The 18,564-nt window shown below is 34.4% G+C and overlaps 1 protein-coding gene across 2 annotated transcripts; it reads left to right on the top strand.

Annotated features, from left to right (window-relative positions):
• The first annotated feature begins 513 nt into the window (after positions 1-513).
• Positions 514-18,357, top strand: LOC110095255 (sm-like protein LSM8). 2 transcript variants are annotated; one of them, XM_020820708.2, is made up of 7 exons: positions 514-573; positions 7,084-7,325; positions 8,876-8,968; positions 9,122-9,162; positions 9,392-9,466; positions 15,666-15,718; positions 18,036-18,357. In XM_020820708.2, exons 3-7 carry the CDS (start codon positions 8,932-8,934, stop codon positions 18,124-18,126), a joined length of 297 nt encoding a protein of 98 aa, XP_020676367.1. In that variant the 5' UTR covers positions 514-573; positions 7,084-7,325; positions 8,876-8,931; the 3' UTR covers positions 18,127-18,357. The 2 variants fall into 2 exon arrangements, with proteins under 2 accessions (XP_020676367.1, XP_020676366.1); XM_020820707.2 differs by lacking the exon at positions 7,084-7,325.
• The last annotated feature ends 207 nt before the right edge of the window (positions 18,358-18,564 follow it).

The following is an 18,564-nucleotide window of genomic DNA, read 5'->3' as shown; positions in this document are numbered from 1 at the left end:
AAATTAAAATATCACGCATTTTTAGATGCCATGTTCGGAGCATCTACATGTGCGATTTTTTTCGATGTGAAATCAACTACCAATCGAGGCATGCATTCTCTACATATTTCATATGATAAAATTCTTCATCCCTATATTTTTTCTCTTCTTTACCCTCCATTATATTTAGTTAGGTCCTATTGTTATGAACAATTTTGGATCTAATCAAATAAACAAAAAGAAAAAGATAAATATATCATGAGAGAAAGTAAGTTGGATACGATACTTAGGGGCTGTTTAGCAACAAGTTGGATTTAATTTTAGTGAGATTTAGTAAATTCTGTAAATTCAGATATAATAAATTATGAAAAAGTTAAATCCTAAAAACTAATTGATATGTCAAATATTAAATCCTGTTAAATCTTGAAAAACTATTTGGTAATATATTGAATGATTTATGGCAGTTAGAAATTTAAATGTGAAGAAAGTAATTATAAATTAAAATTAAAATTTATAATTAAAAATAAAAATCAACAGATCGGAAGTTACGACATTTTGATCGGAAGCAACAACGGGAGCTCGCTGGCTGTGAAGGTAACTTTCTCCCTCTCGCGCGCTTCTTCGACCAAATCCCATAAATCCGCCGAACCGAGGGATTTAGTAAATCCCGAATTTAAGCTGTAAATCCGTAAATCCGGGATTTACCTAATCCCGGGATTTAACGCGCGCTGTAAAACCGTTTGGCTGGATTAGCGTAAATCCGACTTAAATCCGGGAATAAATCCGATACCAAACAGCCCCTTAATAACTTCATATGTTCTAAAAAAACATGCAAAGTAATATATGAAGAGCATTAAACCAATGTCACTAAGCTCTGAACTATAGTAATTAGAAACAAGATTAGAAAATAATTTATGAACATCAATAAATCTTAAACCCTAATTGTTTATTTCATCAGATTTACCAAGTATAAGTAAACGAAAAGCTTTATGCAAAAAAAAAAAAAAAAAAAAAAAAAAAAAAAAAAAAAAAAAAAAAAAAAAAAAAAAAAAAAAAACATAAGAAATTCCGTAGATAAAAAAAAAGTTGTGTAACAGAAGATGCACAAGAACAAAATGACATTTCATTAAAAAAAGTTGAATAAATGCGAGATGCATTTCACATCAAGAGGAAAATTGGCGGGACTTACGAGCCCTAGGAACGATTTTTTATGAAATGAATCAATATTTTGCACACCCGCAACTAACTTTTCTTGCTGTACTACTGATCTAAGATAGAGAGGGGAAGAAAAGAGAAAAACAAGAAATGGAAGGTTTACCGTGAATGGGAACCCTGAAAGATCGGGATGGTTATGTGGCGGGTAACGGGTCCTCCTCTAGCTTTCGTTATGGCGACTTTCCATGAAGGCCTCATGAAAAACTCTTGTGATTGCAGAGGAACTTGGAGGATTATTAAAAAGATATGACCGGCGCCGCTCCAATGGTGGCCCAAGAGTAAAAATCAGGTGCCTCAAGGGTAAATAAGACTCGATAAATCGGATGGAATTCAAATTAAGGGATGTTCGTTTTGTACTAGTAGGATTTAAGTTTAGTGGAGTTTAATAAATTCAGATTTAGTAAATTTTGAGGGGCTAAATACAAAAAATTGTTTGGTATGATATATATATAATTTTAGTGGAGTTTAATAACCGAATTGTTGGATCAATGGCTGTACGCCCGTACTGAGAGAAGAATCTCCCCTCACTCCTCTAGTCTGATGCCCTCCAACCTATATAGTTCTACCAAATAACCTCCCCCCACCTCCTGTATACTCCTCACCATGGTTTTAAGTGAAACCATGGCTTTGGAGAGCCCTGCGTCTCCCCTTATCACTACTCTTCTTCCCCCCACCACTAGCTCCATCTTTAAAGCCCCCCAGTTGATCTTGGTGTCTCCCAAGGTCTGCAACCACTTCATTCCTAGGATGACATCAGTGCTCACTAGCTCCATTAGGATGAAATTTTCCTTCACCTGAATCCCCTGCATAATCAACACTATCCCTCTATAAATCCCCTAGCCCATCTCTACTTTCCATGTGCCCATTATCACCTCATAACGCCCTATATTCACCTCTAATTAGTTCATTACCTGGTTGGAGATGAAATTGTAGGTAGCCCCACTATCATTCAATACCACCATCTCCATATCTGCTATTTTCCCTTTTACATTCATGGTGTGATTCGTTGTGAATCCTATAACTGAGTTCATGAATACCTCCACCACATCCAGGTGCAGCTTGTCCTCCATCTCTCCCTCTACCTCTCACTTTCCTCCCTCAGTTTCCTCATCATCATAAATGGTGATAACCTGAAGAGTTTAGTCCCTACACCTATACCATGGAGTATACTTCTCATCACACATGAAGTATAATCCCTTCGCCCTCTTCTCTTGCATCTATCTCTTCGTCAGTCTTTTGAAATTTTCCCCACTCCCTCTTCCTACTAGCTTCTCTCTGGTAGTCTCACGCAAACCACCTGCTGCAAGAAGAGTGGTGTAGTCATCCTGTAAGAGTCACCTAAATTGCTAGTCCTACCTCCCCTTTCTAGATACTTCTGATCTTCCACCAATTGTACCAACTTTATGGTCTCTCCCAAATCACGAGGCCTCATGACCCTCATCGTAGCTCTAATCTTGGATTTGAGCCCCTTCATGAAGTTCATCTCCAACACAGTCTGTGATAGTCGCTCCACTCGACTGGCCAAGTGCTCAAATCTCTCACGGTATTCTGCCACTGATCCGTCCTAGACTAGTGCAAAGTACTCCTCATAGAAGTCTCCTCCCCTGCCGGTTCGAAAACGTTCCAATAAGCTTTTTTTGAATTCCCTTCAACTCCGTATGAGTCTCCTTTGATCGCTCCACTGATATCAGGACAATGCCTCTCCCTCCAAGCATAAACCTGTTGCTGTCAACTTTTCCTCCTCCGTCAGCCCATTGACAGTGAAATACATCTCCGCCTCGTAGACCCACCCTTATGCGTCCTCCCATTCAAATATGCGCATCTTCAACTTTCTTACCTTCGGATCTCCCTAGTTTTCCCCTATCCCTCCATAATTTCCCCTTTTCCAAGTACTTGGCTCCGCTCAAGTCTCCCGATCTTCCCTCCTATTCTCATACCCCAACATCTCTTCACTTTCTCCCATATTTTTCTTCAAAATCAACACCCTTCTGCCATATTCCCCTTTTTTTCTCTCCCAAACAACACCCCTTGATTCATGCCCCCCATATCCACGCCTCTCTCCATACCTTCCCCCCTTTCTTTTCCATGATCTCCACATCGTTTTCCCTCCTATGAAAATCAAAATTCGTAGTTCTTCCCACCGCACCTTTGCCTATGATGCTGCCATTTGAATTTGGTTTTCCAATAGCTTCTTCATCATTGCATGGAGATTAGAAACTTTGTCTTCCATAGATGAAACCTTGTCTTCTAAGTATGAGATTCGATCTTCCACCGTCTTTCATTTGGCTCATCTCCCTTTCAAGGAGTTGCTCCAACGCATCTACCTTTTTGGCCGCCATGAAAACTCAGAATTTTTGTAGGTTCAAAAAATTTGAATATTGATACAAAAATCAACAAGAAATCTTTCCTCCGGACAAAGAGTCGCCGTTGAAATTCTGAAAAAAGAAATAGCCCATAACGATCCCAAAATCTGCTATGATACCAATTTGATTTGAAATACTTGAATATTTCAAGTAAACCCTAACAAGATTGACGACAAACTCAATGAAAAACAAGCACAAACAGTAATTTTTATTGTAGAAATCAAATCAATGGAAGAAACAAAGCAAGATATATAATTGATTCTTAATTCTAGAGGAGGATTGTTTTCTCCCAATCCCTAGACGAAGCTAGGGCCCAAGACACCAAGAACAAGACTCCAAAAGAACACAATAATCAAGCATAACCTTAATCCTCCTAATCTCTTCCTATTTAAAGCAAATCCCCTTCTAACCCTAGCCGCCCCCTCCTCTTACTTCCTAATTATTCCCATTGTCTCCACTCCTATTATGGGCAGCAAATTCAAGAGGGAGGACCTGCCTTGATCCGCCTCTTGTAAGCGTGAATCGACCCCTTGCCAAGGGCTAGTTGGACCGGTCCAATGATGACTAGTCTAACAGGTGCTTTGTTTTCTTTTTTGGAAATTCCCATCGATGAGGGTTTTTTTAGTTTCCATTGTGGCTTAAAATTTTGTTTGAAACTTGAAACCTGTTTGAATCTAGCTTAATTCTTGATTCAATTTGAAATCATTTTGATATATTTTTAGTTGCATTATGAGTTAAATTATAAACTTTTGGTGTAATTTTGAGTTCATTCAAGCCCAGGACGGCTCGCTCGAAGAATGATTTGACAAATTCAATAAACTATGTATACATATTTTAGCTCTATTAAGAATATGCATAAATTTTTTGTTTCAATGGTTTGGTCTTGATTTGGTTTAAAGAGGTTTCAAGTTTGAAACTTATAATGAATATTTTATCACATGTTTTAAAAAACTTTGATTTCGATTTGGCTTGAAATCGAATCATATTGAATATAGCTTGCTCGACTTGGAATTTACTTCAATTTTGAGTCATGTTTGATTTGAGCTAAGTCTAAGCATAACCAAGTTCGATTCGCTTAAACTTGACTTTAAGCCACCATTAGTAGAGAAATTATTATGTACACATTCCGGACGTAGAACTAGGTTCGGACTCCAATAAAATTGTTACGCGTGGTATACTTGCGTGAAAAGTCGGGGATATTCATTTAACTTGCAACCGACCCAGTCCGAAGTTGTCTTGTCGGCCCGACTGGAGGCAGACACCTGCCCGCTCAAAATAAAGGTAAAAAGATGAAATGACGAAAATTTTTCACATCTCAAGCGTCTATACAATTTTCAATTTCCAGCATTCGTAGTTCTCTGAGGTTCCTGCAAAAAAATTCTTTTGAAAACTTCCAACATTCTCTTCTGCTTAAATGAAGGAGTCACCTGCAAAAAAAAAAGGTACGTTATTGCATACAACAGCTGAATATACTCCGTATTTTTTTAGCTTCACTGCGTATTTCTTGAAGAAACCATAAAAAATAAAAACATTCCGATAAGGATAAAAGATTATATATTTCTTACATTCTCTATGATTTATGCGTATTTTATGCATATTTTATGCGTATATTTTGCTTATTCTCTATGTATTTATTGAAGTCTCAAACCTTAATTTTACCATAAATACTATGGATCTTAAAACCATAAAAAAATTCCAATAAGGAAAAAATATTAGTCATTTCTTACCTTATGATTAATTTTAGTGTAAATATTGTTTGATATCTTCGTATATTCTGCATACCGTTTGTGTACCTATTGCGTCTTCTGCGTAATTTCTGCATATCTTATGCGTATCTTCTACGAAATTTCTGCGTATCTTTTTTAATATTTATTTTCTTAATTTTCGCAGATCTACGTCAGTCCTATCTCTTATCGCTGTTATGTTTCAATATTCAGTACAATCTGTAATAATTTTGCTAAGATAATTCGTCTTGATATTGAAGACAAATTGAAGAACTTAAATATCTATCAATTTTTTCAATTTCTTGGATTCGAGCAAAACGTCATATTTATTTATCAGCTGATGACTATGTGGAATATTTTAAAATAAAGTTTTATTATAAAGGGTTATGTTATACTTCCCTTCACTGCTGATGAAGTGATCATCCTTACTAGTCTTCCAAACATAAGTGAAGAGATTTCCTGACTTTCTTTCTCCCTACAGTAATCACCTCAAAGGATATAAAGTTCAAAATGCTAGAGTTAAATAGACATAGCCCCTTATATACTATTTTCAAAACATTTATTATGTATTAATGTTCAAATTTATTTTTCCAACAAATCAACTTCAAAACCCCTAGGTTGCTACAAACAATATCAAATAATGTAGATGAATTTTCATCAATTAACTGGCATGATCGATTTGAGAATGCTTGGTTGAAGAGTTTAATAATGTATCTACCAAGATTTCAAAGAACAAGCCAGCTAGTTACATCAATGGTTTTGTGTGTGAAATCAAATAGCAGATGCACAAACCATTGATGTAACCAGCTGGCTTGTTCTTTGAAATCTTGATAGATACATTATTAAACTCTTCAACCAAGCATTCTCAAATCGACCATGCCCAGTTAATTGATGAAAATTCATCTACATTATTTGATATTATTTGTAGCAACCTAGGGGTTTTGAAGTTGCTTTGTTGGAAAAATAAATTTGAACATAAATATATAATAAATGCTTTAAACATAGTCTCTGGGGGCTATGTCTATTTAATTATAGCATTTTCAACTTTATATCCTTTAAGGTGACTACTGTAGGGGGCAAGATAAGCTAGAAAATATCTTCACCTCTGTTTGAATGACTAAAAAGGAGGGTCAATTCATCAGCAGTGAAAGGTATAACATGATCATTTATAATAAACTTTTGTTTTGAAATATTCCACATTATCATCAGCTGGTAAATAAGTGGGGCGTTTTGCTCGAATCCAGGAAATTGAAAAAATTGGTAAATGTTTAAGTTCTTCAGTTTGTCTTCAACATCAGGAGGAATTATCTTGGCAAAATTATTAAGATTATTTTGAATGTTGAAACATAGCCGTGATAAGAGATAGGACCGACGTAGATTTGCATAAATTAAGAAAATAAATATTAAATAAGATAAACAGAAGATATTGCTACGCAATATGTACGCAGAAGGTACGCAGAATATAAGCAGAAATCAAACATTATTTACACTAAAATTAATCTGAAAGTAAGAAATGACTAATCTTTTTTTTTTATTGAAATATATTTTTTTTTTATGGTTTTAAGATTCATAATATTTATGTTAAAATTTTAGAGTTTGAGTTTTCAACAAATGCACAGAGAATAAGCAGAATATATGCATAAAATACGTAAAAATCATGGAGAAGTTAAGAAATATATAATCTTTTATCCTTATCGAAATGTTTTTTTTTTAATGATTTATTTAGCAAATACGCACTAAATATTAAAAAATACCGAGTACATTTAACTGTTGTACGCAATAACGTATCTCTTTTTTTGCAGGTGACTCCATTTGAGCAAAAAAGAATGCTGGAAGTTTTCAGAAGAATTTTTTGCAGGAACCTCGTACAACTGCGAATGTCGGAAATTGAAAACTGTATAGGCGCTTGAAATGTGAAAAATTTCCGCCATTTCATCTTTTTACCTTTATTTTGAGAGGGCGGGTGTCCGTCTTCAGTCGGGCTGACAAGATAACTTTGGACTGGCTCGGGTTGCAACTCAAATAAATATCCCGGACTTTCCACGTAAGCATACCACGTGTAACAATTTTATTGGCGTCCGAACCTAGCTCTACGTCTGTAATGCACAGAATAATTTCTCCCATTAGTGTCACTCCAGTTGATCATATTCTTATATTACCTTTCTATTGGTTTTGTCACATTTGCTAGAGGATAATGACTTTTTTATGTTTCCTTTTTAATGTATCATTTCCCTCATTTTATCTTTTTATGGGACTGATCTTTTATGTTTTTGGGTTCAACTTAGCATGTTCGCTTAGCCTTTTTATCTTTAATCTTTCTTTCGCTGACTATCTTGTACTTTTGAACAATCCAAGTCTTTGGTGCCCTGTTCATTTTTATTTTTATTACTGGGATATGCCCTCAACTTTCGCACAAAAAAAGGATGATACTTCATTCCGAACTAATTATATAACCTTGTTAGTGATTGGCACTTCATATTTTATTGGCTGTTATACACTTTTCTATTCATAATTTTCTTGCTAAATCGTAATTTAATATGGTTTAATTTTATTTTCATTTGGTTATCATGTTTGTTAGTATGGAGTCTTATCATTTGAAGTTGGATTAATTCATAATTTGCGTTTGTTTTTTCTGATCTAAGCAATTGACAAGCTTGTCTAAGCCTTCTAATCAATATTTGCTTGATTTGTTAACGATTTAGTCAATTAACAAGCTTGTCTAGCCTATTCTGTAAGCGTCCAATTAGAAGATAATCTTAATACCCTCATTTTATCGGTGATACTACACTCTAGCTTCTGTCAGACAAAGAAATAAAGAAAAACTAAACCACGTTTTATTTTAACCAAATTGGATTAACAAATTCTTTACAATTGCTTTTACACCCAATCAAGTTCCTTTAGGTATCACTTGGAATTCTTATGAATCCATTCTAAATACATGTGGCTAAATGATCCCGGAAGCATGATCTAAGTTTCTTTTGGCGAGCTGTGTTGTTCGATCAAAATGGTGGATTGGAGGGGTTAGCTTCCTGATCGGGCGTGGTTTCTTTTTGTTGCAATGTTATTTGAGCAACAGAAGGGACGAGATTATTATGATAATTTGCCAATTGTGATCAATATCGCCGTCGGTTATTTAACAGTTTATTTTGATGTTTGGTATTTTATCTGTTTTAATTTCTAAATTTCTTTTTCTCCAGTAGAGTTATTCTATGTTTTCCTTTGACAATTCATTTTCTTTTCTTTTAGGTCTGGGTATTTTTGTTGTTATTATGTGTGAAAACAGTAAGTTTGAGAGGGAAAAGCTTGTCTTTATTATATAATATCTTCCCTATTTATAGATCTATACAAGATATCTTAACGAGGAAACAATAAAATTACAGATTTAATACATAAAATTCCTAATACACTTTTTCCTAAATTAGTTCCTTCATTATGGCGTGATCCATGTGAGCTTCTCATGGATTGATTTCTGTGACTGTCGGATCCTTTGCAATGGGAACGGCTGGACTTCAACATTATGCATGAAAATGGAAGGCTGGAAGAATACTGATTTTTTTTTTTTTTTTCGGATCATCATGTTGGTATGTTTTCCAGGGGTGGGAGCTATTCTGTTACAACTTATTGTATAGATCTAACTGATCTGAAACCTGATGTCAACTGGCCCAGGCCTTGAATCTCTTGTAGACCGTAAGTGATCTAATGCTTCATCTTTACAACTTCCTTTTCTTCTTTGTTCTCTTATAAATGCATTGCAGTTTTTCTTTTAAAATGTTAGGTAAACAGAGTTTTTACATATGATATCTTAAATATTTTCCTTTACTCTTATTTATTTTTATGCAGAGACAATATCAGTTATAACAAATGATGGGCGCAATATCGTGGTGAGCATTAATCCATTTCATGGTTTGCTAATTATTTTTATTGAAATTTGTCAAATTAATCATTTGTTATAAAATTTCTTTTTTACAAATATGTATACAATATTACATATATGCAGAAAGTTATGAATTGCTACCCACTTTCCTCTATACTCCATTTTAATTGTACTATTTGAAGTAATTTTGGTGTCATGCTTAATGTACAGTTGACAATGTTGGAATATATCTGTAGGGAATCTTGAAAGGCTTTGATCAAGCAACAAATATCATTCTTGATGAATCCCATGAGCGGGTTTACTCCACTAAGGTTTGCCCTCTGCCTGTAATTTCTAGAACAATACTTCAAATAGAAAAACATGTTATTTCCTTTATTGTTGACTATACTCTTGTTTGGGCTGACAGAAAATTGTTAAGCTATGATAAGTTTAGGTATCTGATTAGGGAATATTCTTGGTAATTATGATTGATGCTTAAGCCAATGGCAAGATATGCGTTCTTCATGGCACCCTATATAATTGTGGAGATTGATAATTATATATGAACTGTTTTTTAATTTGCTTTTAGTATAAATTTCTTATGTAATTTTATGAGAAACAAATTAAAAAGCATTCCTCCACACCTTTATTCCTCCAGAAAATACACCTCCATTAGTCGAAGCACAAGGCATAATAAACCTTGTGGAATAGGCGTGCCAAGGGTGAATTGAATGCGCAACCAAGTTTATCAATGCATAAAGTGCAATTTGAAGTGCAAATGAGGTTTTTTTTTTTGAAGCACGGAGTTCAAATAAATCATGGTCTTTGATTACTTGATGCAAACATATTTAAGGGAACATTGCTTAGTATTATATCACTCAACAATCTCCATGTAAATCATAACTATGAAATGATCTATATTATTTTATGTCAAATGTAAACTCCTATTTTGGTTTGTGATCATAGAAGAAAAAGAAGGTAACAAAACCCTACACTGCCTACCCATTATTGCAAGCATTTAATTGTTGAAACCCGAGGCATGCCACCATTCTCCAACATCTTTTTACTATACAATAGCATTAAGTTTCAATGCTTGATCCATGAATCACAAACAAGTTGAGTTGGGTTCTTTTCCATGAGTACACATCTCTACACTTTTGTAGAAGATGTCATCACTGATCCACCTTTCTATTATGAAATTCTATGCTTCTCTCTTCATTCTCTCTCATTTGTTTATTGAGTTTTCACTGCATTCACAAGGCATATTGATCTCTATTTGTTGTCATGGTCACATGTTAGAAAGCCTTTAAATGTAGTATGGAGAAGCAGAAGCAATTTTCATGTGGGAATCTAATTCTATCAATTAGAATTCTTATACTATTTCACTACAGTGGGTAGAGAGAGGAAGAGAAAGAGAGGGAAATGGGGTGAGGGTTGGTGGAGAGATGAACCAGTGCTTGGGTAGGAAAGTAGTAGGTAGAGAGATATATAGAGGTGTTATGTTGAAAATAGGTGGGGGAGTAGAGGTCTCACGTTTTCTTTATTGAGTAGGGATGAAGTTTGAGGGAATGAGTCGTAGTTGAGGGAGAATGGGGGTATTGTATTAGTGGGTATTTTGGGAGATAGAGGTAAGGAGCCTGCTAGAATATGACTATTTAGACGTGTTTTTATTAAGTGGATATAAATATATTTATTACAACAAATGACAAAGGGAAACAGGGAGTTTATGATTGTTTGTTAGAGGAACGAGAGAGGAAGCGTGGGAGAGGGGTTGCTAATTTTTGCGTATTCTTAATAAGAGATAGGAGAGTCGGAATAGAGAGTGAGGGAGAGTTATGGAAGGATATTAGGGAAATAATGTTAAGATAAGAGGAGAAGCTATTTAGATTAGAATACAAGAGAGAGAGTTTCTAGTTATAGGAAAAAAGACCTTGAAGTTTTTTTTTCCTAGCCATGACTATAGGACATTTAAAATTTAAGGTACATCCTTAGAAAGCTACAAAAATATTCCAATTTCATAAATTTGAAGTAAACTATTTGAATATCATGACATTAGCCAAAACATGGTTTAAAATTGCGCAATATGAGGCTCGCCTTTGCGCAATTCCAGTAAAAAACGCCTTGATGCTTACGCCTCAAGTTTTTTATGAGGCTTGCGCCTCAACTTGGTTGAGGCCCGCCTTGAGGCTCGCCTCGCCTCACTGGCATGAGGCTTACGTCTCATGCTATATATATATTAAAACTTACATAAATCTTGTAGTAAATGCCCGACATTGGACTCTATAGGAGAGGAGGAAGGGGAGAGAGCATTTCATCATAATGATGATTCAAATGAAGAACCCCTTAGTGATGACAGTGCCGATGCTTATGAGTTCTTATGTGATATGTCATTGCTATTTATTTTTGGAAATTTGAATTATATGTTAATGAAAAGAATATTGGGATTTGGGAAAGATAGAATTTTGAGTTGAACTATATTTCATGTTGTCTTATTATTGAGATATTTTGATTTCACTTCATATCTTATACTTTTTTTTATGTTTTATATTATTCACTCATTATTATATAAAAAATTTATCATTTTATGTTTACGCAATCTATTTTGAGGCTTACGCCTCAAAACGCCTTGAGGCTTATGCCTCGCCTCACGAATGAAAAACGCCTCAATACCCGAATACGTAATTTTAAACATTGAGCCAAAATTGAAGTTACATATTGAAAAGTTAAAACAAAGTATTATCTAAAGAGAGAGATCTTTAAGACTTAAAATAGGAGAAATACAACAAGTATTGGGTAGTTTTTATCAGGCAAATATAAAGTTTATGAGAGTGATATCAACAATGGAGTTTGTTAGAATAATGAGAAGGACAATGGAGTTTGTTAAGATTTCTAAAGAGAGGAGGGAAGGTAGGTGCTAAGGTGAGCGAGAGAGTTGTTTTGTGGCTATTCTATATAGGGGAGAGAGAATGAGGGGATATATAGAGGGATTTATGTGGTATGAGTGAGTATGCGAGGATAGGAAATATAATAATTCAAGAGACCTATAAGAAATTGTAAAATTACTAATAGAAGGTTAGGAGGGAGTTCATTGTAAATTGGCATTTTAAATTTTAAGAAGAGGGGGATGACCAAGGTAAAACTTCAATTGGAAAGAATAAAAAAATCTTGCATTATTCTTTCCAAAGGAATCAAAGAATCTTGCACGATGCTTTTCACAAATCTTCCTTATCTAGCATGGTAAGCTATATTTCATGATACAAATTAAGGAAATTTCTTATTTTCAAGGGATGATGCCATCCATAATGTAAATGTTTTTTTTTATTGCTAGAATAATGACATGAATCCTTTAAAAAATTGTAGGTTTTCGCTTGAGTAGATCTAAAACGGAATATATGGAGTGTAATTTTAGTAGTAATAGACCTCGTGAGGGGATTGCGACTTTGGGCGATCAAGTCATTAATAACAGTACATGTTTTAGATATCTTGGATCTATTGTTCAGAGTGATGGTGAAATAGATGGGGATATTATCAGCAGAATTTAAGTTGGATGGTTGAAGTGGAGGAATGCATCAAGCTTGTTATGTGATATAAATGTACCCCTCAAACTTAAGGGAAAATTCTATAAGATGATAGTGAGGCCTGCAATGCTTTATGGTGCCGAATGTTGGTCATAAAAGAGAAGCGATAATACTAAGTCTTAAAGTGTGGCAAAAGAGATGAGGATGCTCAGGTGGATGCAGTTGGCTTACCCTTGAGATAGGATTCGAAATGAGGCATATACGTGAAAAGGTTGGAGTAGCTCCAGTAGAAAGATAAGATTAGAGAGAGTGACTTAGATGGTTTGGTCACATAAACGGGCGGCCCTTCCGATGACCCGGTGAAGGAGAGTAGATGGTATTAGATTTAGACTATATGTTAAGAAAGTAGGGGTAGACTAAAATAGACTTGTTAGAAAATATTAGGAATGACCTTTCTTTATTAGATTTAAACGAGAATTTGACTTTTAATAGGACAAAATGGAGAAAAAAGGATTTATGTTAGGCCGCCCACGTAGTGGGATAAAGACTTGATGTTTTTTTGTTGATTGCTTGAATATTTTGGGCATTCTGAATTTTGCATAGATATAACTTAATTCTTATTTTTTAAATATGGGTCCTTGGTATGTAAAATTGATGCTTGAAGCAATAGTGAACTATTCTTCTTACAAAAATCATCTGAAATCCTCTCTCTCTCTCTCTCTCTCTCTCTCTCTTTCTCTTTCTCTCCTTTGGCGTGCCTTTAAAGGCACATCTAGCTTCCTAAGCATTGGTAGAAAATTTTTTTTACCCATTATTCTTGTTTCTTCTATAAAAATCCCAATTCCTTAATTAGTTATTTTTTGCAATCCCTCAAGGAACTCAAATAAGCCTTTTGAAATTAGAAGAGGGAAAAGAGAGAAGCCAACTAAAGTGTCAAGCATAATCAATTAAAGGCGAAGAGCATGTAAAATTTCATTTATTGCTTAATACCAACGTATGGTTTATTTATATACAAGTATATCATGGATGTAGGTCTAGGTTCATTGGACACTATAAGATAGTGGATTGTATTTGTGATCAAACCCTTATCACATATAATAGGGGTTGAAAACTTAGCCCGAAAGCTATATATTGAATATCTTTTTATCTCATAAGGGCTCACCTTTGTCGTCTTACCTGCATATGTCTTTATAAAAATATTAATTTTAGGATCCCTTTGTCTCCATATATGCTCACTTTTGTCACCCTATATGCGCAAATTATTATAAATATATCAATTTAGTGATCTTTTTTGCCTCCATATGGGCTCACATTTATCACCCTATCTCTAAAGGTTATTATAAACATATGAATTTGAGTCTCGTCTCCATATAGGCTCAACTTTATCACCCAATCTATGTAGGTTATCATAAACATATAATTGCCAATTTATCTCACATAAAATCAAATTTCTTAAGCTTATTTCATTTTATTATTAAACATTTAAATATATATACTATTTATTTTTTAACAAACTACTCATTATGCATCAATAGGTAATATATAAGTTCATGCTATCCTACTCATTTGAGGGGCATGACAAAAAGTGCTATCAGAGTAATTAAATTCTGAGGTTTAATACAGTCAATACATGCGATATGATTTGTACAGAGCATAGGTGGTTATAGCTTTTTAGTTGAGTGATGAGATAAAACCGTCACCCCATATAGCATATTTATAAAATATATTATGCATGAAGAAGTGTATGATAATTTGCGTTAAATAATAATAATGATTTGCAAGCTTATTGTATTATCTATTTAATTTGTTCCTAAAAAAATTAAAAAAATGATATTTAATAGGCACAAGTTGCTATATGCACATGAATTTTTTTTTTTTAGAAAACACGTTTTTTTAATATCAGTTGCATGAGGTCTCTAATTCCCAAATGGTTGAATTTTGCACTCAAATGCCATCTTTCTTTTTTTTTTTCTTCTGGTTTCTTTGTGTCATTGCTATGGGTCTTGCTATTGATTTGGATGTACTTCTGTATTGAATCTATCATTTATACGGTCCTAATTGGTGAAAAAACCTATGATCTAAATTGTTACGCTGCTTTGTCAAGAGTTGAGTCAAAATTTTGTTTTATTAAAATTTTTTGCTCACTTCAACAACATGAACTATTTAAATGGAAGCTATCACAAAATCTTAAATGGAGGCTATAAGAAGTTTTTAAATAGAAGCTACTATGAAAGTATACAATGAAATCTTCAATGGTGGGTGATAATTGATGTTACTTACTAAAAGTTCTTTACTTGTAAATAATCTCATAATCACTTGTAAAGAATGATAGAAGAACAAGAGAGAAACTCTCGTAGCAGAAAAGAGGAGAGAAGGAATGTCAACATCTTGTTGTCCGAGTTCAACCATCATCATCATAACACATTGTGTTCTCTCTTAGACATTAATTTAGATAAAGTGATATATTTGTCTTTATTCGCATGATGTTTAATCTCTCTATGCACTCTTTTAAAGTTTAGTAGAATTGATCTCTTTATGATCATGAACGTTAGTGAAAATCTCATCAAATCCCGTAAATTTATATCAGATGTATGAGATCTTTGATACAAATTTTCTTGAAACTTCAAATAATTGTGCTCGAAGTTTTATTATTTTCCTGGCATGGTTCAAGAATTCTGCAACTTATCATTGTATTATGCAGTAAAATTTTTCTGATAAACAGGATAAAATGCAAACCAAATGAATTGTCCATTGGTGATTTAAATGTACATTTGGACCATGTATACCAAATGTCCAGAAAGAGTTTATGTATTTAATACTATTTGTCCATTATATATTAATTTCATGATTCCAACATATTGAACTTACGTTGGAATTTAAAAAAAAAAAAAAAAACTGACCAACCCAAGTTGGCCTAAAATATGTACTTAGTTTGCAACTGCCACAAACCTAATTTTCCATTTTGATTATTAGTTTTTTTTTATTTCTCTAACAAAGTTTTCTTCTCTCCCAGGAAGGCGTCCAGCAACTTGTTCTAGGGTTGTATATCATCAGAGGAGATAACATGTATGCTATTCTATTTTCAACTTCAGTCTTCAGATGGAAAAATTATTAAGTCCGAACACCAGACCAAGCATGTTTCAAATCATGATAATGCAGATCAAACACATAAACCATACCTATAGCTACATCCAGAGCATCTTCAGCCACGTGCTGATTTAAACCGTTCATATGTGGTTGGACTAGGGTTAGAGAAACTGAGCTTTCTTGGGCTCCCAATTGGTTTTCCTGCCATACTTAGGCAGAGGGAAGGGGGGCATATGCCCCCCCCCCCCCCCCCCCACCCACACATTCACCAAATAGTGGCACTATTATCCCAAATGGGCCCAAATTGGAGACTTGGAGCTCATTTAGAAAGTTCAAACCATAAAATGGATGACTAAATGATTTCAAAATGTGACTTGCTTATAGTTGAAACGAGCAGCTCAACGAAACAAATTCAACGAGGCCAAGATCGCCAAATTTTGATATCATTAAAACATTCAAAAACTCAATAAATAGTTCACTATCAAGAGAATCAACATCGGCCGTCCTTTCAAACAACTCCCAACTTACCCTTGATCTCCATCCTATTTATTGGTCATGCCACTCTCAAAAAACTATAAATATGTCCCTCATTTCTCATGGAAGGGAGCCCAAGAAAGGAATAGAAAAAAGAGAATGAAGAGAGAGAAACTAGAGTTCTTTTGCCACTAGACTCTACCTTGACTAGGATATGTGCATCATAATTTGCATATGCCACCTTTCTTGTTATTCAATGGAAGAGGTTTGCCAAATATCTTTCCATTGGCAAATATGGTGCTTCTAGTTAGTAAAATGTGGTCTTAACTGGACAAGACAATCCAAATGAGAATCACCAAAGGCTCATGGATAACTATTTTAAGGTATTCTAACATTCTAGATGACAAACAACAACATCAAGCCTTTATCCCATTATGTTAAGTTGGATACGTGAATCCTTTTTCTCCATTGTGTCCTGTTAGAAGTTAAATTATCATTTAAACCTAATAAAGAAAGGTCATTTCTAATATTTTCTAACCAAGTCTTTTTTTGATCTACCTCTGCCCTTCTTACTATAAGTCAAATCTAATATATCTACTTTCCTAATTGAGTCATCAGAAGACTGCCATTTTATGTGGCCAAACCATCTAAAGCGTTTCTCTCTAATCTTATCTTCCACTAGAGTTACTCCAACCTTTTCACGTATATGCTCATTTCTTATCCTATCTCTAAGAGTAAAGCCACTCATCCACCTAAGCATTCTCATCTCTGCAACACTTAACTGACTATTATGCTTCTCTTTTAATGGCCAACATTCTATACCCTAAAGCATTACAGGTCTAACCACCATCTTATAGAATTTTCCCTTAAGTTTGAGGGGGACTTTTCTATCACACAATAAGCCCGATGCATTCCTCCACTTCAACCATCCAACTTGGATACTAATAATAATATCCTCATCTATTTCACCATCACTCTAAAGAATAGACCTAGGATATCTAAAAAGTGTACACTTCTTAATAGCTTGATTATCTAAAGTCACAATCCCGCTACTAGAACTATTATTACTAAAATTGCAATTCATATTTTCAGTTTTGGATCAGCTTAAATGAAAGCATTTAGACTCTAAGGATGACCTCCATAATTCAAGTTTCCTTCAATTTCCTATCTAGTCTTACCAACACGAAAAATATCATCAGGGAAAAACATACACTAGGATATAACCTCTTGCAAATGTCCAGTGAGAACATCCATGACTAAAGTAAAAATATATGGGCTTAAAGCTGATCCTTGATGTAATCCAACTGAAATAGGAAAATACTTGGTCAAATTACCTTGTGTCTAGACACATCTAACAACTCCTACATATATATCCTTAACGACTTGAATATAAGCATTATTAACCCCTTTCTTTTCCAGAACTTTCCATAGCACTTCTCTTGGAGACGACAAACAAAATATTTTAATTTAGGCCATCGGAATAAAATTTCTGGCTCCGCCACTGTTTCCATAGTGCTAGAACCACTAACTTTACTAGATTATCCCTCAGTAAATATGCATGCCAAAATTTTCCTTGGCCTCCCTATTGATCTAATAAAATTCTCAGACCTTGGCTAAGAACGTTTATCAAGTCCTACTAGAGACACTCACCTACCCTATGCCCAATCTGACCACATCTATAACACTATCATATCATTCTCTTGTCATAATTTCGCACACAGCTCTATATGTGATTTCCAGAACTAATGGCTTCTTCTTGAGATGAATTCTAACCTATTTATTAATCTTGGCTAATGTTCTCATGTATATTTGAAACCTGCAGAAGCGTTGTTGGAGAACTGGATGAAGAACTGGACGCTAATCTGGACTTGTCTAAACTGAGGGCGCATCCCCTCAAGCCTGTCATTCATTAAGGTTTTTGCTGAAGCCATCGAAATTATTAACAGAACGTTTGTTGCATTAATTTCTTCTCTACCTTGCATGGATCAATTTCAATCAGAATTTAAGGTTTAGAATTATTTATATAAGGTCCTACTCCAGTTATCACTCGATTCTATTTTCCTTGTTGAGCTAACTTGTTAATTGTGTTTGTTTTTATTATGAAAATTTAATGATCATGCCACCATGATTCATGTTCATCTCAATTTTTTAAATTTCTTTATTTTAGGCCCTCTTAAATAAATGAATGTCAAACTTTTCATGAAATGTGCATATACGTGAAAAGGTTGGAGTAGCTCCAATGGAAGATAATATTAGATTGAGCACATCATTTATCTTAGCAATTTGAGGTAAGCTAGTCCAGGCCCTCAAGGATGACCTTGATGTTTTTACGTCGGCAGTTATATGGATGC

This window comes from Dendrobium catenatum, unplaced genomic scaffold, assembly GCF_001605985.2.
Source record: "Dendrobium catenatum unplaced genomic scaffold, ASM160598v2 fragScaff_scaffold_1449, whole genome shotgun sequence".
Taxonomy (NCBI): domain Eukaryota; kingdom Viridiplantae; phylum Streptophyta; class Magnoliopsida; order Asparagales; family Orchidaceae; genus Dendrobium; species Dendrobium catenatum.
This window is presented reverse-complemented; position numbering and strand designations above follow the sequence as displayed.